The sequence below is a fragment of the Myxine glutinosa genome, chromosome 1 (assembly GCF_964187855.1).
Source record: "Myxine glutinosa chromosome 1, kmMyxGlut1.1, whole genome shotgun sequence".
Classification (NCBI taxonomy): domain Eukaryota; kingdom Metazoa; phylum Chordata; class Myxini; order Myxiniformes; family Myxinidae; genus Myxine; species Myxine glutinosa.
Window position 1 is genome coordinate 267,064,232 of NC_136261.1, and position 23,106 is coordinate 267,087,337.

The following is a 23,106-nucleotide window of genomic DNA, read 5'->3' on the forward strand; positions in this document are numbered from 1 at the left end:
TTGCCCAGGAACTGCTTTTTCCGAGCCTTCCACTATTTCAGCTTGGTGCAACAGATACACCAGTGATGCTCTCTCCATTTATATCTTACCTTAACGGGTGTAACTCCACGAAATAGTTGAAATTTATATCCATTTTCCAGTTATGACAATCATCTATTTTAATGGGCTGGTGCACACAAAATCACCAGGCACAGCTTTTCCGCAGAAGAAGGTTGCATTTCATCTTCATCCTTCTCTTCACCCTTGCTTATCTTGGCATGTTTCTCCTTTGTCCTCTCTGGTCCGGCCTCCACAGTGGGTGAGGCTGGGCGTGAGCTGGGACAAGATGGAGGCTTCAGGTACTTGCGGACAGCTGGATGATTAAGGGCAGCAGGGTCTGGTTTTCGTTTCGATGGATCAGAATTCTAAGGGAAGAAGGTGAAGGAGATGAAGTGAAGCCTAACATCGTAAATTGAGCTTGACGCAGTATATCCTGACCAAGATAAAGGATTTAAATGAAAAAGCTGACGTTCAGATTAACATTTTTATAACTTATCAGCGTCTGGTGCTAAATATATCTGTGCCTTGCTCTAATACGTCAGCTGGTTTAACACTGGCTGATGAGTAAATAACCACCTTTAGAGGCCATTTTTCCCCGCAAAGTGGGGGTTGGCCTTTTTCGGGAACCATGGTTGTTGTTGTTTTTTGGTCCCCTTTTTGAAGCAATGTTTTACGGCCGGATGCCCTTCCTGACGCCAACCCTTTTTGCCGCCTTTTAACGACAAACAGGGAATTACCAGTGAATTGGTACTCAATTAGCCGACCTCGGAAGGATGACAGGCTGAGTCAACCCCCCTGGCGTTAATTCAGCGATCGACCGGGATTCAAACCCAGGATCCTAGGATCCTAAGCCGGCACCCTAGCCGCTAGCCCAACACCAGGGCTGATGAGTATCCATCCAAAAACTGTTAGGAACACAGATAGTCAAGAATGCAGTTCAAGATTCAGTGTGACTGTGATTTATGGTGTCAGGTTTGGCCCAGACCTGTCCTGCACTGGCATAGTATGAAGCTACGATGCAAGCCCGCAACTTGTCCAACATCTGCCTCGCTTCTGCCAACCTCTGAAACAACAATCAAAATGACATGAATACAACTTGGATTACATTTGTTTAGCAATGACAATCTACCACATAAATACCTTTGACCAATGAGCCTCCACCTCTGTATGAAAAAACTGCTTAGATTTTAAGTAATTGTAACTAGATGACAATAATAACAATAATTCTCTCAACTTCATTTTTCAAATCCTGGTACTTGGTCCGTTTTTGAATTCCTGTGTTATTCAGGCCAACGCCAGACACAACAATTCACAATGCCGTACTTTCCTTTTCATATGTGAGCACTATGTCCTCGTTTTACATTACTGCCCTTGGTTGTGCTTCTATGATTTTTTCGAAACTGGGAAATTGGATGTTTTTGCAAATGTGCCAGTGCATTACTTTGCATACATTATCATGCCTTTGTGTATTTGTGTTCTGCTGTTTTCACCACTGTTTGTTTGTCTGTGAACAGGATATCTCAAAATGTTATGGATGGATTATGATAAAACGTAGTGGACATGTTGGGTGTGTGACAAGGAAGAATTGATTCAATTATGGCAAAGATTTGAATCCAGATCAGAGAATTTTTTAAAGTGATTCTTTACCATTGAGAGATCGGGCATAAAGCGATATCTAACATGATATTTAAAAAGTTGTGGACGAGTTATGACTAAACTTGGTGGATGAGTTGGTCAGGTGACAAGAACAAGCCGATTAGATTTCGGTTCAGGTCTGAATCCAGATCCGGCCTATCAGTGGGATGGAAACCATAAACTGTTCATCCTGGCGGTGGGTGGTATGCACTCTACCAAGTGTCGTTCTAGTTACTTCAGTTTATTTATATGTGGACTGAGAGCACCGAATGGAAAAATACGCAAATATGAAATATTTTCAGTTCAGAGGTCAAAAGCTGTAACAGTTTTTCTTGCTTCATTTTTATACCGTTAAGTGGTGGTACAACTCTTCTGCAATGATTCATGGTAAGATCTAGCATGTTGCCAGTGTTCTTGATCGACATGTTATTGGTTTATATTTCAGAGGTAAACAGTTTCTGCAATATTGAGATGAAGAAATGTTTTATCTTCTGTGAGCTATCTGTCCACTGCCCTTTCTCTTCGGATCAGGTGAGTTAACAAATCACAACAACACACACACACGACAACACAAGACTCGACTTCAGACAAACCACTGAGCTTGGGGGAAGGGATGCAACTTCCCAGGCACTACCGGAACCGCTATCTTTATAACCACTTTTCTCTCCCACTTAGTGAGCAATTTAGGAGAACTTCCCACCTACCCACAGATGTCAATGAATGGGGTTCGTTAATGATCTACCTTTAAATGCTAAGTGGCAAGCAAGGAAGCAGCACATACCAATTTTAGAGCATTTGGTATGACTTGGCCAGTATCGTAACTTTACTGTCGACCTCCCAGACTCAGAGCGGATTTGGATAAATAAATGTTCAAGATCAAGGGCACAATACTCAAGATGATGGACACCATACCAACCTCTCAGATTCAAGCTGGTAAACCAGTATTCCCAAGCTCCAACAATTGTGATTCAGTTGTATTTCCCCATTATGCCACCTACACTTTGTGAGAGGGTAAAGTTTCATTTCCCATGATAACTTGATTACCATTGATGATAATTAAACACCCTTCTGATACCGTACATCACTGGTGAGCCAGCTGAAGCCATTAACAAAATCCATGATGAATTTCTATGGACATTATTACAATGAATAATGTGATCGTGTTGCCCACTTCTTAGATTGTCCCTATACCCTATCAAATCTCATATGGCTGTATGGCTCAGGTTTTGTCGAACACGTCACCTCGTTGATGATCATGGCTTCATGCTCCTTGTTCTTTATCTCCAAGGAGAACTGTTCCTGGATGATCATTTCAATGCGTTGCACTGTGGCATCACGAGCTGTGGAAGCACTGCCAGTAAGACTCTATTGAAGGACTATTTGCAACACTTTACTCAAACAATACCAAATAAGTGAATCAAACTGCAACTTTCACTTCTTCAAATCTTATCAAAATTAACAGACGATTCTGAGAAACCAAATGACTGAGCAATCGACATTTAATGTATGAATGGTGGTGCACAGGGGAGGTGGCTAGGGGTATAAAGATTTTTTAAAATAAGAAAGAAGGAAGGAAAGGAGGGTTTGCAATGAAGAACCAGGGGAAAAAAGTTTGGGAAGACAATGGGGTATGCAAAAAGATTCAAGGCACATACAAAATAAAGGGAAAGTAGTTCAGAGGTCAAAAGCTGTAACATTTTTACATACGTACACTAGTCATGCCTTCCCATCGCTTCGCTGACGAGTTTAATCAAAAGACAGGATGTTGTACTTCACAAACATATTTCATGTCTATCTGTGAATCTCAATGAAGATGTAACATGAAGTGAAACACGTGAAAAAAGAATCATTTACAACACCTAGTTGTTGTTGTGGCTGATGTCGTGGTGGCCGTGGTTGTTGTTACGCCGCATGCGCAAAGCGTAAAGCAGGGGCCAAGAAATTGGTTCACTTTGTATGTCTGTCTGTCTGTCTACAAATGCCAGTTCATGATCGAGGAACAACTTAATTTCAATTGAATGTTATATCTGGTACACGAATCGGAACAAAAACCTGCAGTTTAGCAGTACTTTGACTCTGAATTTGGCAAATTGTACGGAACCTCATCCCAATCGTGCATGTGCACAGAGGAGTAAGGCAATTTCTGTAGTCTGTCCACCTGTCTGGCAGTCAAACAAAATTGAAAATAATTCCAAACATGAAACTTACAGTTTTTAAGGACGTCATAAATGACACAAATAACAGGCATGAAGAACTAATGTAATGTGTTAAATAAGGAGGTGGAAAAGACGCTACATCAACAGCAGTAAACGTCCAACAAAGCTTTTTTTCTATAACCCTTAAAATCTTCATTTTATTTTAATTGAATTATACACTTGAACACTGTAGAACACAAATTGCCTTTCTGGCACTTTCAAAAACCTTCCATTTAGCAGTACTTGGAAAAAATATTCACGTCGTCCCATGTACTGATGGCAGAGTAACTGTGTGAGATTCTGCATTCAGACAAATATGGTGGCGCCAAGCACTGTTTATTGAGTGCAAATTTTTTGTTTAGTGCAGATTGTTCTAAAATTATAATTTTCTCCAAAAGGAGTTGGCATACGGTTTGTAATTGCACAACTGCATGGATAAACCTCAATGGTGCCGAAAAACGCATCTCAGTGGAACGTTATCAGCTCTGGACCTCTTCCGTTTGACCCAGCCGTTTCGTATGGCTATCATCTGGTCTGTTATGCAAGGTTCACAAACAAAACGAATATAAATAGTTACCCCTAAGTTAAGCTCCCATTTCCACCTCTTCTTCAATTCCAGAAATAAGAGTTTTTAAAACAGGCATTCCTTTGATTAAACTGATTTTTGTTCCAAGTAAATCAATTATTAGCTTTCCAGTGGTACCATTTTTTTAAATTCCACAACAGCAGGAACCTTTAGAATTAAACGCCCTTTTGATAGAGGGGGATTGCTGTTTTTTGAAAGCTTATGGAGGAGCTGCAAACCACACACACGAACACACATGCACAGTGCACACACGCTCATGACTTCTCCTTTCAGTATAATATATTACATGAAGACAACAACTCTTTCAAAACAACACCACCACACCTTGGTCATTCATCTTCCTCGATGAGCAGAGTATTATTCTTGTTTTTGAATAACCCAACAAGATGCATCCCATCAAATTCACTGCATCGGTACATCCATTCCACAGTCACAGCCCCCATCTACCTTGAGACTTACCATGAAGGGAGATTAATCATGTTAGCAATTATCTTTAAATTGTGACAACAATAGCTCCCACAACCCAGTCACAAGGACATGAATATGTTTTCGGTGTTTAGAAAATCCCACAGCATGGAGAAACCGTAAAAAAACGGAAAATAGCAAGGATGCCTCTCCTCCTCTTTCTTCAATCCCCCAACACAAGTAGGGACCAAATCCTCCCTAATCTTCTCTGCTGCCCGGATTTGTCAGGGTAGCTCAGTCACGGGCAGAGCACAGATCAGTCCCCATGAACCGACCCACTCCCTCTCATCATCCGCACGGACCACTCACACACAAACACTCGAATCACCACATGTCACACACTCACATATATCTCATATCCAGAACAAACTTTTTTTTCCTCTTTTTTGAGTGACTTCCTTCTGTCAGTCTGCCACTTTCTCCTCCTTCTAGCCGGAGACATAGGAACTAACCCGGGGCCCACTACAGTATACATTTGCAATAGCAGGGCGGCCTAAATTTGATTTACCCCTCCCCAGTAAAGCCTTCATTCTCAAACTCTTTCAATATACAGGTTTTATTGTGCTGTGTTTACAATTAATTAATCAGTCATTGTATCTGTATGATGGAGCCCACACAGATGCAAGTTCAATATAATCATCACAACCACAGCTGCAAAATGTATTCCAAAGAACATTCATTAAAAAATACAACACCAAGTACATGCATAAACTGCACACCTCATCAGACAACGATACAACCTAACACATAACACACCAACACCCAAACCCAAAGCACCAGACATAGTTGAAAGGATTCAAACACAAGGCCTAACTAAACAAAGAAATCCATAATATAAAAGGAGATCGGTCTCAGCGTGTGTCCGTGCGTCAACAATTGTCCGAATCAAGCAATAACGGTACCCCCTACAAAATCGGCAGCATTAACAATCAGATGCTAGGTAATCTGCAAACAGTATGACATAGTTGAGTAAGCTTAAGATAGATGGGTTAGTTTCAATTTACAGTTTAAAACAAAAACTCTTCCTTCATCTTCGTCTTCACTTATAATAGTGGTGAGTCTCATTCAATCCCATTTCTCATATCAATTAGACTAAAACGCTTGCTATATTCAATACTTTTTCTTTCGACATTTCCATTTCATTCATATATAAACAGTAATATATCACCCTATCAAACAGTATTTCTGATACTGTTTGATATCCGGATCCGTATACATCACCTTTGAAGCATACACTACCGGTCAAAAGTTTTAGAACACCTCAATCTTTCCAGTTTTTATTGAAATTTACACAGTTTAATGTCTCAATATACTCTGAAATTAAGCATAGAACAAATAAACAATTGGAGATAAAAAAAGAAATCATAGAATCATTTTGTTTAACAAAATTTAATTTAAATTTTTGACTCAGCTAAGCAGCCACCTTTTGCAGATATAACCGCTGAACACACTCGTGGCATTCTTTCTACAATGGAAATCAAATATTGCTCGGGAAGTTCTACCCAACACTGTTGCAGAAGTTTCCACAAATGTGTTGCACTTGTAGGTTGCTTTGCTTTCACCCTTCTATCCAGTTCATCCCAAACCAGCTCGATGGGGTTTAAGTCTGGAGACTGTGCTGGCCATTCCATGATTTGAAGCCAACCGTCTTGTTCTTTTCCTCGAAGGTAGTTTTGACATAGCCTGGAGGTGTGTTTAGGGCCATTATCTTGCCGTAGGATGAACCCCTGACCAACTAGGCGTATACCAGAGGGTATTGCATGGCGATGTAAAATGCTGTGGTAGCCCTTTTGGTTCAGGGTGCCAGTCACACTGTGCAAGTCGCCGTCTCTGGATCCAGCAAAAGAGCCCCAGACCATCACGCTTCCTCCTCCATGTTTGACAGTTGGTGTCACACACTGAGGAATCATCCTTTCGCCTACTCGACAGCGCACAAAAACCCTACGTGATGACCATTCTGTTGTGGCTTTGGGTCTGCCAGACCTCTTCCTGTCAGAGTTTCCTCCAGTTTCCAAGTGCCTTTTGATGGTGTAGGAAACTGTACTCACTGACACCTTGGCTTTCTTTGCAATTTCTTTGCAAAGTCCTAGGATTACCCACCCAAAATATCATTGTGATCGGTTCAGCTATTTTTGCGGTACCCTCGAACGGACAGACAAGACGGACGGATGGACATTTGGTGAATTATAGTAAGATTGCTGCAGAACAGCTGTAAGTTGTTAACCCATTACTTGTTCCCTGAAGAAGGTCTGCTTTTTACAATATAACATTGTTTTAAATTTACAATTTACATTATTTTCCCGTTTTTGCTAACACACTTTTGCTAACACACTTTAACACACACTTTTATTTTTAACCTCGAGCAGTTTACTGCTTACCTTTGTACCATTTCAGGTTATTCACTGGTCTTGAATTGTTTAAATTTCAATAAAAACTGGAAAAATTGAGGTGTTCTAAAACTTTTGACCGGTAGTGTCGGTAAATATATCTCTATCTATAACATTGCTATTCCCATCAGAGAAGCAACAGTCTTATCTACTAGTCAACTAGAATGGCACTCGGTAGAGTGCATACCTCTGCCGGGCTGAACAGTTCATGTTTTGTATCCCACTGACAGGCCGGATCTGGATTCGGACCTGAAGCAAAATTGAATCACCTTGTTCTTGTCATCAAACCAACTCATCCATCCACCTACTTTTGTCATAATTCGTCCACAACTTTTTTTAAATATCATGCTATATATCGTTTTTGGTCTGACAGTCATGGCCAAAAATATTGGCACCCTTGCACTTTTTTCAAATAATGCACCATTTCTTTCAGAAAATTGTTAAAATTAAAAAATATTTTGGTATCCACATATATGTATTTATTTTGTTTGCAGTGGAACAAAACAAAAAAAGCTGAAAAAAATACTAAGTATTACCTTATTCCACACAGAAATCCTAAAAATGGCCCGGACAATATTATTGGCACCTTTTAGAAGTTGTTAGAAATCATTTGATTTCAAGCAGGTGATTCTCCTTTACTTTGGAATTGAACTCACCTGTGGTGAGTTGCAGGTTCCTGCAATATAACAATCACTCATTCAACCAGTTTGAATAGAGAAAATGAGTCATTCTGCTGTTTTGTGTCACTGTGTGTACCGCAATGAGCATGGACAAAAGGAAAAAAACCATAGAATTGTCTGAGGAGGTCAGACACAAGATTGTAGCCAAGCATGGACAATCTCAAGGCTACAAGTCCATCGCCAGAGACCTTGATGTTCCTGTGTCCACCGTATGCAATGTTATCGGGAAGTTTGAGGCTCGTGGCACTGTAGCCAACCTCCCTGGACGTGGCCACAATAGAAAACTTGATCATAGATTGCAGCAAAGGATTGTTCGAATGGTGGAGAAAGCAACTCAATCAACTGCCAAACAGATTCAAGCTGACCTTCAGACACAAGTTACGACAGTTTCAACTCGCACCATCCGTCGCCATCTCAATGAAAAGTGGTTCTAAGGTAGGATACCCAGGAGGACCCCACTGCTGAGAGAGAGACATAAGAAATCCTGACAGGAGTTTGCCAAAACACACCTGAACAAGCCAAAATCCTTCTGGGAGAATGTCCTGTGTTCAGATAACACCAAATTAGAGCTGTTTGGTGAAGCACATCATCTCTATGTTTACAGAAAACAAAATGAAGCCTTCAGAGAAAAGAACACCTTCCCTACAGTCAAACATGGAGGAGGTCCAGTGATTTTTTTGGGGGTTGCTGTGGTGCCTCTGGGACTGGGTGCTGTGGAAGTGTAAATTTATCTCTGAACCGAGTGATTTATATGAGCCACAACCTGTCAAAATCATGTGTTTAGAACCTACTCACCTCGTGTGCAAGTTTTTATGACTTCCATCAAGAAGTTAAAATTTGTCTCCAGTAGGCAAATTATCACTGGCACCCTGACCAAATTTATTTGCTGGGGAAAGTATAACTCTTAACAGAGGCAATGTTAGACCACTTCTTGTCATAGTTTTGTAGAAAAGTACAGAATGGTAAATAGTTTTTTGTATAGTTTTAATAAGGTGCTCTAATTATTTCTTTATGACTAAGCGTGATATATGGTGCTCTGAAATATAGTAATGGATTAGGTCTTCCCCACATGATAAATTTATTCTGTACAATGTCGAATAATGATTCAGGAAATCTCATTACATTATGTCTTTAAAATATACTCAAATATATATTTTTTAAATGTTTTTTTGTACTGAGTTCAATAAATAGGTTAAAAAAAAAACCCACCGTTTAGAGGCCATTTTTCCCCGCAAAGCGGGGGTCGGCATTTTTCGGGGACCGTGGTTGTTGTTGTTTTTTTGGTCCCCTTTTTGAAGCAATGTTTTACGGCCGGATGCCCTTCCTGCCGCCAACCCTGTTTGTCGCCTTTTTACGACACACAGGGAATTACCAGTGAACTGGTACTCAATTTGCCGACCTCGGAAGGATGACAGGCTGAGTCAACCCCCCTGGCGTTAATTCAGCGATCGACCGGGATTCGAACCCAGGATCCTTGGATCCTAAGCTGGCACCCTAGCCGCTAGCCCAACACCAGGGCTAGTTCAATAAATAGGTTGAATGTTGAACTCTAGGTTGAACTCTATGTTACCTGTGAGCAGCTTTGCTTCAAGATCACCAAAGAACAATGGGAAGAGGCCACAGAGCTAAAATCCTCACAGGAAGAAGCTGATACTCGCCTACTACTCCATGCTCTTCATGCAGCAGAATCTGGCTACAAGTCTGTTGTCATCACTGCTGAGGATACAGACGTCTTGGTTATCTGCCTGGGGGTCAGCAGCAACATCCCATGTCCCATGTACCAGAAATGTGGAACAAAGAACCGGACAAGGTTCCTGGACATCACCAAGCTAAGCCATGCACTGGGAGGTACTGTCTGTGATGCCTTGTTTGGTATGCATGCCTTCACGGGCTGTGATACAGTCAGTGCATTCGCTGGCCGTGGGAAGATGACGACCTTGAAGCAGGTGAAGTCTGACAAGACCGACCAGGAAGCTTTCATGGAACTTGGTCGTTCATGGGAAGTATCTGCAGAACTGTTCCAGAAGCTACAGGAGATCACCTGCCATATGTACATGCCTTCTAGCCACACATCTGAAATCAACAAGCTTCGATACCAACTGTTCTGTGCCAGACGTGGAGAAGTTGAGTCAAGTCAACTCCCTCCTTGTGAGGACTGTATAATAACATAGAGTTATTATAGAGTAACAATAGAGTAATAATGTGAGTAATAATAATGTAATAATAATAATAATAATAATAATAATAATCTATCTATAATGCCAGTAATCTCTGTGTGTCTGTCTGTGACCGCTGTTTCTCGACAACCACGGGTCCGATATACTTGAAACTTGCCAGGTATATTGCTGGGGACCCGAGGATGTGCCTTTTCAAGGTTTCATATTAATCGGACAAGTAGTTAGCGAGCTATGTCCAAAAAACGATTCAACCAATCAGAGAGCAGCGAGCTATCACGTGTGCCGAACGTGGCGAACAGACTCTGCCTCGGACGGCACATTTGAGAGCGTATTCATTTATTTCACGTTGGCAAACTATGTTGGCGTTAAACTATGTTTTAAAACTAATTAAAACTAATTTGCGATTCTTTCGCTTTCCTGCGCGTTTGTGCACGCTATGGCGATTTCTTTATCAAACTCCGCAAGCCGTTCGCTTTGGACCAAACCATTTCATGTAAATAGAGGGGGGGGATTGTCACCGTACTCGCAAGCCGTTCGCTTTGGACCAAACCATTTCATGTAAATAGAGGGGGGGGGATTGTCACCGTACTCGCAAGCCGTTCGCTTTGGACCAAACCATTTCATGTAAATAGAGGGGGGGGATATAATTTTAGATATATATATAGTACGGGCATGCCCTAGTAATAATAATGTGAGTATAATAACATAGAGTTCAACCTGGTGCCAGATGAATTATTCTTTGCCTTGAAAACAATATCTTTCAAATTAATATCTTTCTACAACCTAGTTCAATAAATAGGTTTTAGAAAGATATTAATTTGAAAGATATTGTTTTCAAGGCAAAGAATAATTCATTTGGCACCAGGTTGTCTGACTGGCACCAGGTTGTCTGAAGTAAATTAGCATTCAAAAAAAGTTAATAACAATTTCCATTGTTTGGTACCCCGGTTTAGAATAGGTACACCGTATCCCTGCGTGTCGTAAGAGGCGACTAAAAGGGTTGGCGTCAGGAAGGGCATCCGGCCATAAAAAAAAACATTGCCTCAAAAACAGAACCATGACAATTACGACTACATATGGGCAGGGTACAGCCCGAAGTACCCCGTGGGGGACCCCACTCCCTCTCGTCAAAACTCAAGGTGGGGAACCGGATCGAAGCAAGGGTGGAAATCATTCCATTTATGACGACGAAACGTCTGATGCCCGACGTGGAGATCGGTTTCTGAGATTTGGGACATGGAATGTAGGGACAATGACAGGGAGATCAGGAGAAGTGGTGGAAGTATTGGTCAGAAGAAGAGTGGACATATGTTGTGTGCAGGAGACGAGATTGAAGGGAAGTGGTGTGAGAATGGTGAAGGGTAGGGACAGAAATAGAAGTTTGTGTGGCAAGGGTGCCCATAGGGCGTGAATGGTGTTGGTGTCCTGTTTTCTGAGGAGTTTGTAGACAGTGTGGTGAGTGTGACTAGAGTGAGTGAAAGGTTGATGATGGTGAAAATGATGATTGGAAAGCTCTTGGTGAACATCATCTCGGGATATGCTCCGCAGGTTGGTCGGAGCGATGAAGAGAAGGACAAGTTCTGGTGTGCTATAGAGAAGCTGATGGAAAACGTGAAAGATGAGGAAGTTGTTGTGTAGTGGTAGGAGGAGACCTAAATGGACATGTAGGAAGGAGTATGGACGGTTTTGAGGGAGTTCATGGGGGTTACGGATATGGTGTGAGAAATGGAGAAGGTGAAAGGATTTTGGAGTTTGCTGATGGAGCTGATTTGTTGATTTGTAACACTCAGTTCCAGAAAGAGGATAATAAGCTTGTTACATACACGTCAGGTGGGTCGACGACAACCGTTGACTACCTGATGGTGCGTAGGCGAGATAGGGGGCACCTCCGGGACACAAAGGTGATCCCGGGGGAGGAGGCTGTTTCACAGCACCACTTGGTTGTCTGCGACATAAGGGTGAAAGGTGCGAGGAGAGCTCGGCGGGTGAAGTACCAACCGAGAATGAAGGTGTGGAGGTTGAAAGAGGTGACAGAGAGGGAGGCATTAAAATAGAGGCTGAGTATGGTGGAGGATGATGTGGTTGAGCTTGAAAGTGGTTGGATGTCAATGAAAGATAGTCTGTTGGGAGCCGTTGGTGAGGTATGTGGATGGACAAAAGGACCACCGAGACCACCCTGACCATATGTCACATAGGACCCAGAAAAGAGGAAAGAAGTACCGGTATTACAAGACAAAAACTCAGCTACTAACTCGACAACACCATTGTAATGAAATTGTGTCTAAGTTGAACCCAGGTGCTATGCTGTCTCCGACCACTGAGGGGCTTCCATAAGAACTCGGACGGACATCGCTCCGATTCATTCCTGTGACATTTATTCTGTGTGGTAGTGCATATTCGAATGGTGCGTATTTCTAGATGTTCCAGGCTTGCTTGTACCAATTGCCAATTCATTATTACTTCTATGATTACGGTATACTGATATTATTCTTGTTGATTTCTTACAGGTGTTGCTTGAGATCGATTCTGAATTAAACCTACTATTGGGACAATGTTGTTGATCTGATTTTCACAATTAATTCAGAATCTTCTCTTCATCTTGAACGAGAACAACATGGCTCATAAGCTGATACAAGTTCCAATCTTTGGCGCGGACCCCCAAGCTCTGGACGCGTCTGCACAACTGCGACACTGGTTAAAGCTACTGACGAGTCACCTGGACGCGCAGGACACACTCAGCGATGTCACGAAGCTGGCGGTGTTGCACTCCAAAGTTAATCATACTGTGTGTACACGTCCATTTCTCAGTGCGCAATGTACGATACTGCTGTGGAAGAAATGAAACGTATTTACATCAAAACTAGGAGTGTGGTCTACACCCGATATCTGCTTGCGACTCGTCGACAAGAACCCACGGACATCATCAACCAGTTCGCTCAAGACCTCCGCCGGTTACTGAAGGACTGTACTACCGAGACACGCACTCATGCACAAGTTTGTGATGATCTTGTGCGGGATTCTTTTGTTTCTGGCATCCGGTCACCGGTCATCAGACAAAGATTACTTGAAGAAGAAGATCTGACACTGGAAAAGGCTCTTCGGCTATCTCTTCTATACAACGAAGCGCAGGAACAAGCCGATGCGTATGACCGTCCATACATCACTGCAGGATTTACCCGCCCGACACGACCAGAGAGAGCTACCGCCGAGCAAGCGGATGCTGCATCTTCGCCGGAATCGGAGACACCCGATGTGCTCGAGGATCTCGACCCGAGCGTGACAGCGGCCGTCGCTGCTGGACCCAGGCCAGGAAGTATCGCTAAGTGCTATTTCTGCGGGAATCGGAACCATCTCAGGTCAGTTTGTCCGGCTAAGGAGGCGACGTGTCATTTGTGTTCAAAGAAAGATCACTTTGCAAAAGTTTGTCGATCGTCTCGGGCCAGCGAAATCGCTCGACACTGAATGTGCTTCTCTCTTCGCCCGCTAAACAATAGGCGCCTCGCGCGGCCTTGATTGGAATCGCCCCTCGCTGTGGGCCCCACGCTGAGTGCTCGACCTTGATGAGGCTTACTGCGCCGACTAAACAAGTCGTGCAATCACAACGGTACGTGGCTCGACCGTCCTTGACAGGAATTCTTTCGATGCCCAGCACACTTCCGGGTTTGGCTTCCCGATCGGCGTACGCCGGCGTCGAATCTCCGCGCGTGGCACGAGCGCCCTCTAGCGGCAGCACGATTGACCTACGATCTACTTTGACTACACGGAAGACATTAGCGGGCGTCGGATCCACACGCGAGGCTCGAGCGCCACCTCTCGACGACTCGACTACTGCAGGGCCACCGGGCCTGTCCAGTGCTGCCATTCCACTCATGATTGAAGGAAAATTTGCTCCACTGATAGTTATGTCGATTTACGACATGTTCAGAAGCATGGCTGGCCGATTCTCGGGACAAAACGCAGAATCTTCATGGCTTCTCAAGGGCTATGGCTCAGCACTCGGGGGGAATGTCGACTAAAGCTTGTGATTAAGGGTCGAATATTTCCGGATGTGCATTTAATGGTCTTACCAGCATTATGTGCAGAAGTTTTGCAAGGACACGATTTTCTCCAGTGACATGGCCGTTTGGAAATGGAATTTGGTGGTGCTGATACTCTTGCCGTGTGTGCTCTTGCAGGGATGGAAATTGAGCCATTGTCGCTGTTTCCCAATATGACTACTGACTGTACACCGGTTCCTGTTAAATCGCGACGCTACTCTCGGGCTGACACGCAATTCATTGCTGAAGAGACTGTGCAGCTTTTAAAGGAAGGTATTATAGAACCTAGTTGGTCGCCTTGGCGGGCCCAAGTTTTGGTGGTACGAACCGAATCGCACCGCAAACGCATGGTAATCGACTATTTGCAGACGATTAATCGGTTTACCCAATTGGACACCTACCCACTCCCGGGAATGGATTCTCTGGTACGACAGGTGGCACAGTATTCGGTATATAGCACTCTCGATCTACGTAGCGCGTATCATCAGATTCCCATCTCCGAGGCAGATCGCATCTACACTGGATTTGAATACAGACAGAGGTTGTACCAGTTCACCTGGCTACCTTTCGGGGTCACGAATGGGGTTCCATGCTTCCAAAGGGCTATGGACGACCTCATTGCTAAGGAGAATTTAACCGATGTCTTTGTTTATCTGGATAATCTCACGGTTTGCGGGTACGACAAAGAACATCATGATGCTAATCTGAAGCGCTGCCTAGAGGTTGCGCACAAGTATCGACTGACTATGAACGAGGCTAAATGTCGCTATTCTGCTCGAACGATAGATCTCCTGGGGTACACCGTGACCAACAGCTCTCTCACTCCGGATAAGGAGCGTCTGCGACCCTTGCTCGACATGGCCCCGCCCCACGATCGTGCTTCTTTGAAGCGCGCTCTCTGGCTGTTTGCTCATTATTCTATGTGGGTTCAAATTTTTTCCGAGAAGCTTAGTCCACTTGTGGATTGCGATGCGTTCCCCATGAGTCACGCTGCTAAGACCGCTTTCCATGACCTGAAGTCCGACATCACTGGCGCCGCTGTGTCGACGATTGACGTAAACAAGTCCTTTGTTTTGGAAAGCGATGCGTCGGACCACGCGATAGCTACTACACTCTCTCAAGGGGGCGACCTGTGGCCTTCTTTTCAAGGACTCTCTCCTCCGCGGAACGAAGCCACTCATCTGTCGAAAAGGAGGCGTATGCCATCATCGAGTCGATCAGACGTTGGCGTCCATATTTGCTCGGTCGATGTTTTCAAATCATCACAGATCAACAGAGTGTTGCCTTTATGTACTACACGTAACATGCTCAACGCATTAAGAATGAGAAAATCACGCGCTGGCGGATTGAGCGGGCCGATTTCTGTTACAAAATCAAACATCGCCCAGGGCGGGATAACCTCGTTGCCGATGCTTTATCACGGCCTGCGGTGTGTGCGGGTCTCACCTCCTTTGAGGATCTGCGCGTTCTTCATGACACCTTGTGCCATCCCGGCATGACGCGTTTCACTCATTATGTGCGCAGTCATAACTTGCCCTATTCCGTTGAGGATGTTCGTCGGCTCTGTCGCACTTGTTCCGTTTGCGCTGAACTCAAATCTCGCTTCTACAACCCTCCGATGGGTACGCTGGTCCAGGCCACTCGGCCGTGGAAGAGATTAGCAATGGACTTCAAAGGACCCCTGCCGGCTTCACCGGCTTCGAGTAATTCTCGTTATCTACTCACGATAGTCGATGAGTTCTCCAGATTCCCTTTTGCTTTCCCGTGTGGCGATATGTCTGCTGCTACGGTTATCCGGTGTCTGCAGAACTTGTTTTCTATGTTTGGGAATCCGGCCTATGTGCACACCAATCGAGGCTCGGTGTTCTTGTCCCAGGATGTGAGGAACTTCTTGCTCCAGCATAACATCGCTTCTAGCTATACTACTCCGTATAGGCCACAGGCGAATGGGCAGGTAGAACGCTTTAATGGCATTATATGGAGAGCCGTTACTCTGAGCCTTAAGTCCCACGGACTAGGACTGGACCGATGGGCTTGGTCGCTACCTGGGGCGTTAAGCTCGATCAGGAATTTATTGTGCACCGCTACAAATCAAACTCCCCACGACCGTATGTTTCGTTACCCACGGCATTCGGGCAGTACCCGTCCTCTGCCAGGCTGGCTTGCTGAGCCCAGAATGGCTTTTCTCAAAGGTGCGGTTCGCACGAGTAAATATGACCCGCTCGTAGACAAGGTGCGCATTCTCCAAGCCAATCCCGAGCACGCTCGTGTGCTGTTGCCCAATGGACGGGAGTCTACGGTCTCGATGCGCCATCTGGCTCCATGCGGGGATATTGACGAGCCGGCTTACGGCACAGTTGATCCGACAATGGAGAATCTACCGGCTTCCCCATCGCCACATGCACCCGATCCGGATGGCTTTGTGGGGCCACCGCCGTCACCCGATTTAGGCGGACATTCCGATGCGGGGGATTCCGGCCTTGGGGATGTGGTATCCGGTGTTTACCGGACCCGCGCCAGGAGAGAAATTCGGCGCCCCGACCGCTATGGTTGGACGGACTGACATGGACTGTTGCTAACTGATTACTCTGCTACTATGCTTTGCTAGCTTGATTTCAGCCCCAGCGGTAGTGTAGTTTCAACGGAGGGGAGAATGTAATGAAATTGTGTCTAAGTTGAATCCAGGTGCTATGCTGTCTCCGACCACTGAGGGGCTTCCATAAGAACTCGGACGGACATCGCTCCGATTCATTCCTGTGACATTTATGCTGTGTGGTAGTGCATATTTGAATGGTGCGTATTGCTAGATGTTCCAGGCTTGCTTGTACCAATTGCTAATTCATTATTACTTCTATGATTACGGTATACTGATATTATTCTTGTTGATTTCTTACAGGTGTTGCTAGAGATCGATTCTGAATTAAACCTACAGGTGTTGCTTGAGTACCAGTACACTGGTAATTCCCTGCTTGTCGTTAAAGGCGGCAAAAAGGGTTGGCGTCAGGAAGGGCATCCGGCCGTAAAACATTGCTTCAAAAAGGGGACCGAAAAACAACAACAACCACGGTCCCCGAAAAAGGCCAACCCCCGCTTTGCGGGGAAAAATGGCCTCTAAAGGTGGTTATTTTTTATATATTGGGACAATGTTGTAGATCTGATTTTTACAACAACCATCATGTCATTCACTCCCACACAAACAGCTAGAGCGAAGTTGATGGCGCGCCAACTTCGCGCAAATCCCCATGCTTCCCACCTAAAGTAAAGTTGAAAGATGGCAAAAAGTTCCAGCAGGATTGACCTAATATCAATTTTTGAGTTAAACTTTCCCTGTTTTGACCCCCCACACCTCCAGTCCTTGGGGCATGAAACAGGGTTTAAATCCCAAAAATCATTACATATTTAATGCATCCCCTAATGTTGATTGCATATACAGTTTCATTTAAAAATATTTTTAAATGTGTCTGTAATTGCTATTTGATTTGCTATTTGTTCTTTTGACATCAACCCAGGGGGTGGAGCCAAAAATAATACTGCTCTTGCACCTTCTTGCCATGTGATGATCATAACTCCCAATTTTGGTGAATTTGTGCCCAACTGTTTAGGAGATAGTGTGGTGTACGGATATATGGACAAACAGACAGACAGACAGAGCCAATTATAATATCCCCCGTTATTTTTTTAACCGTGGGGATAAAAATTAAGAAAAACATCAAAAGTTTGCCAGCTACCAGCCAAGACAATATCTCCAATTTACATTCAAAACATCTTGGACCACACAGCATATCAGCCCTTACAAATACAAGAACCTTCTCCTACCAACACCGAGTAATTCCCCAAATTTTTGAAAATAGGCCAAATCACTACCCTCTTTAAACCAAATAAAGAACCCACCAAGGTAGCCTCCTACAGAACTATAACAATACATTGCACACCCTCTAATTCTAATACTTACACTCGCAAACCCTCACATCCCACTTTCGCATACCCAACAAGAAAAAGAGCAATCAGAGATTGCAAACCCTCGCCAGGATGTATTTTCAGTGGTTTTTAAGGCTTTTGTGTTAAAACAAATATGGCGGCCGAACCACGTGACAGATGACGTCATCATTAATTTTTTTTCAAAACTAATTTATTCCTAGATTATGCACATAAAATTTCATCTTGAACGGATGAAGTTTTGTACTTGTCGAAATATGACGTCATAATGGAGGCACCTATGACATCATCGTTAACATAGTTTATTCCCCATGGAGAGTTCTTTACAATGAGCCATGTCTCAATTTTTTCTATTCAGCACTTTCGAAGATATAGAGGTGCAAAGTTTTTCGTTTTTTCCAAGATGGCGGCCGAACCACGTGACCTATGACATCATAATTATCATTAAAAAAATTCTACAGGTGGAGTTACACCTATGGTGAAAGTTTCCTGTCAATCAGACCAACGGTTGCAGAGAAAATCATATTTATTCTGTGCGGACAAACAAATAAACAGACAAACTGACTCAAATGCAATACCCTCTCCTCTGGCGAGGGTAATAAGGATTCATATCAACCCACTTCACTCCCATTGTCCTCACAAACCCTCACACAAAACACCTTTAATGGCTTCAACAGTCGAAAACCTCCAAAACACACGATTCTCACCACAGTAGACATCAGCAAAGCATTTGACGCCCTCCCCAAACTCTTACTCACAAACAAAATACTCAACACAAACATGCACAACACTAAACGATGACTTTCCAAATTCCTATCATGCAGACAGTCATATGTAACTTTGAATGGCAAGTCATCGCACACATGATACTTTCCTAATGGAGTCTTTCAACGCTCAATCCTCTCCTACACACTCTTTAATATTTTCATGCAAAACATTCACCAACACCACCTCCCCCCCTCAATAAACATACAAATAGCCACATGTGCGGATGACATTAACATTACCTCCACCCATAGCAATATCAACACAACCAGAGCACAACTTCAACTCTTCCTCATCACCCTACAAACCCGGCTCACCATCAGACTAAAAATAGCCCCCTGAAAATCAACGGACACTCTTTTAACAAATGACACCAAGGAACATAATGCTGTGTCACACATCACACTGTACGACATCCCTATTCCACACACACACACCAAACAAAAATACTACATGCCACTCTTAACAGATCCATGCCATTCTCAGATGACATCACAAACATTAAAAACATGCACGGTCAGGCTGAACACACGTACGTCACTCACAGGCAACATTCGGCCACCAGAAAGAAACATCACTAATATACAACCAATATATCAGATCAGTCTACACCAGCTCATCATGGGAGTCCAGCCTATCAAACACACATTTTGACGCCCTACAGACGACACAAAAAAGCCCATTACATCATCGCAGGTAGCACATTAACAACACCCATCGAGCACCTAAAACACAAAGGCAAAAATGTTAAAAATCAAAGACCACGTGGACATGAAAGGTGCGCAGTTCCTTGCAGCTGCAAGTGCCAACCCTAATCACCTGTGCCACTTCGACATGTTCAACCACCCACAGACCCCTAAACACATTAAGATTACACCACAAAGACACCACAACACCATCCTTCAAAATATCCTCCACTGATCAACAACTACAAAAAACACACCCATAAGCATATCACCATAAAAACAATCAATAACTTGGGCCCAAACAGTATCCTGGGCACTAAACCCCACCCATCGACAGCTAATCATGTTCACCTTTTATGCCTCATCTGTCAATACTACCCAGTACCCACAGCTTTTACAGTTCAAACATAGACTCGCCGGCACGACTGACGCCACCTGCAATCTCTGCCAAGCTGCCCCGCACAAAATAAAACATTACAGAAGACTGCGCAATCCTGGCTAACAAAGGAAAGAGCACAAAATCTTCGATGTAAGGGATATTTGGGTCGCCCCTAGGAGATCGATTGGCTGTCTCCATGCAGCGGGCCTGTTTGGGCAGAACTGGTCAGGGCTAATCAACAACAACAACAACAACAACAACAACGACCACAACTGTCAAAACATTTAAAACAAGAGGACAGAAACTCTTACCTGAATTTTCCAAATATTTTTGTTTCTTGCTTTTGATACTGATGGTAACATCCTCGTAGTCCGGGTCTCTTTCCTCCACACTGCGTTTCAATCCTGACATAACACCCTTGTATATAAAGTGAAGAGGTTCAGAAAATAATTAGTCATTGGGAATACACAGAAGGCCAACAGCAGGAAGTATTAACGGTCATACGCTACATAACAAGCAACTTTTAAATGTTCATTTGTATCACACTATTGTTTTTATTTCCAAAGGAGTCATGTTGAAAAGTATTGTGTTTAAGATTCTATTTCAACATGAAATCATGCTCAAAAAGGCTCATGGAGAATGATGTCGTGCGAGTATTATAGCTCAACATGAATACTCAGTAAAGAAGAATTCATTAGAGAGGATTAAACAAATAAAAATATAGTTGCCTTTACAAGATCATTTTGGTAAACTTTTGTCATAGCTACTGAGCTGACAGTATTGCTCATTGTGAGGGAAATAATAATCAACAACGTTGCTTTCAGGCTGTGAGGTGCATACCACCAGAGAAACAAGAAAAAGAGCAATCAGAGATTGCAAACCCTCGCCAGGATGTAATTTCAGTGGTTTTTAAGGCTATTGTGTTAAAACAAATATGGCGGCCAAACCACGTGACCGATGACGCCATCATTTTGTTTTTTCAAAACTAATTTATTCCTAGATTATGCTCAAGAAATATGATCTTGATCGATGAAATTTTGTACTTGTCGAATTATGACATCATAATGGAGGCACGTATGACATCATCATTAACACATTTTATTCCCCATGGAGAGTTCTTTACAATGAGCCATGTCTCAATTTTTTATATTCAGCACTTTCGGAGATATAGAGGTGCAACGTTTTTCGGTTTTTCCAAGATGGCGGCCGAACCACGTGACCGATGACGTCATCATCATTTTTTCCCCCAACCAATTTATGCCTACATGACGCTCAAGAAATTTCATCTTGATAGGATGAAGTTTTGTACTTGTCGAATTATGACGTCATAATGGAGGCACCTATGACATCATCATTAACATATTGTATTCCCCATGGAGAGTTCTTTACAATGAGCCATGTCTCAATTTTTTCTATTCAGCGCTTTCGGAAATATAGAGATGCAAAGTTTTTCGGTTTTTCCATGATGGCGACCAAACCACAGATGACCATGATGGCGGTTCACCTTTGATGTCATAATTATCATTAAAAAATTATACAGGTGGAGTTGCACCGATGGTGAAAATTTCCTGTCAATCGGACCAACGGTTGCAGAGAAAATCATATTTATTCTGTGCGGACAAACAGAAAAACAAACAAGAAGACGTCATGTGGAGCACGATACTTGCAAAATCTGCCTCCCACCCACAAGAAAAACAATTCCATTGATACAGCAAATTGTCCATTTCATCAAGATTAAAATTGACAATCTTGATCAAAGCTCGGGTCAACAGGAAGAAAAGTGACGATTTTTCAGATGAAAATTGATGATTTTGGAAGTTTGACCGAGAGTTGACCTTTGACTTTTTGACCTCAAAAATTGTTAGTTTTCCTATTTATTGACACAATGTGCAAATGCTGTTCAATTTCCAAGTAAATCGGATGAAAATTGATGGTTTTTCAGATGAAAATTGATGATTTTGGAAGTTTGACCTTGAGTTGACCTTTGACCTTTTGACCTCAAAAATAGTATGTTTCCCAATTTAGTGACTCAATATGCAAATGCTTTTTAATTTCCAAGTAAATCGGATGAAAATTGATGGTTTTTCAGATGAAAATTTATGATTTTGGAAGTTTGACCTTTCGGTTGGCCTTTGACCTTTTGACCTCAAAAATAGTTGGTTTCCGAATTCATTGAGGCAATATGCAAATGCTGTTCAATTTTCAAGTCATTCAGATTTAAAATGGCGATTTTAGAAATTTGACCTCTGGATGACCTTTGACCTCAAAATCAATAGGCTTCTCAATTGGGACGACCTATACAACTTGGTGAAGTTTCGTGATGATCAGTTTAGAATTGTGACCTGTAGTCCAGTGACAAACAGACAAACAAACAAACAGACAGACAGAACCACAAACTCAACCGACCAATATACTTGAAAAATCTTCGATTTTGCAAGTAACAAACGGACTCAAATGCAACGGATCTCCTCTGGTGAGGGTAAGAAACAGGCTGCTCAGGCAATTTCATTGGCTAAGGAGTACAATACTAGACAGGTCACCACTCCAATGCAGGATACTCGAATGGCTTATTACCCCAAGTAAGCTGGTACTCATTTTGCCGACCTGAGAAGGATGACAGGCTGAGTCAATCCACCTGGTGTTATTTCAATGTCACGACAGGGGCTAAAACTCAAGACCCTAAGATCTTAAGCCATCTTAAGCTCAAACTCAAGACCCTAAGATCCTACCTTAACCGTTAAGACAACACCAGGCTAACTGTGAGGGAAACCTGACTGTTAATACGGTAAGGGTTGACAGAATAGCACAGAGGCAGCATACTGTTCAGTCCAGGTCTCATGCATAGCCCCACTATAAAATGTCATCCTGATGCTTTGCAAGCAATGTTTTTCATCAATAATCAGGCTGTTCTTTGGAGGTGATGCGCAGCTCGCTGTCTTATCTGGTAGTATTCACGTTTGGTGTTTAAAATTACCAGGGCACTTCTCTAAAAGTGTCGGCCGTTGTGGGCTTATACTTGATCCAACATCCAAAATCCAAAAATATGTCGTCACTTATCTGTCTGATTTGCCCAATCCTTTTCCCCCTTGCTCACCAGCTATACGCACGACATCTTTTTTGATAACAGGTTATTCCATAT

The 23,106-nt window shown here is 43.2% G+C and overlaps 1 protein-coding gene across 6 annotated transcripts in view; it reads right to left on the reverse strand.

Annotated features, from left to right (window-relative positions):
• LOC137437116 (YEATS domain-containing protein 2) overlaps positions 1-23,106 on the reverse strand; it is a 108,865-nt gene that overhangs the window by 80,047 nt on the left and 5,712 nt on the right. For all 6 annotated transcript variants that reach the window (XR_013624984.1, XM_068131515.2, XM_068131524.2 and 3 more), the window contains 4 exons: positions 20,279-20,384; positions 2,917-3,014; positions 1,025-1,102; positions 186-404 (listed from right to left, as the gene is read on the reverse strand). Coding sequence is in view for 5 of the 6 variants with exons in the window: in XM_068131515.2 (XP_067987616.2) it covers positions 186-404; positions 1,025-1,102; positions 2,917-3,014; positions 20,279-20,378 (495 nt within the window). In the remaining variant the exon portion in view is untranslated. The remainder of the gene's footprint in view (positions 1-185; positions 405-1,024; positions 1,103-2,916; positions 3,015-20,278; positions 20,385-23,106) is intronic.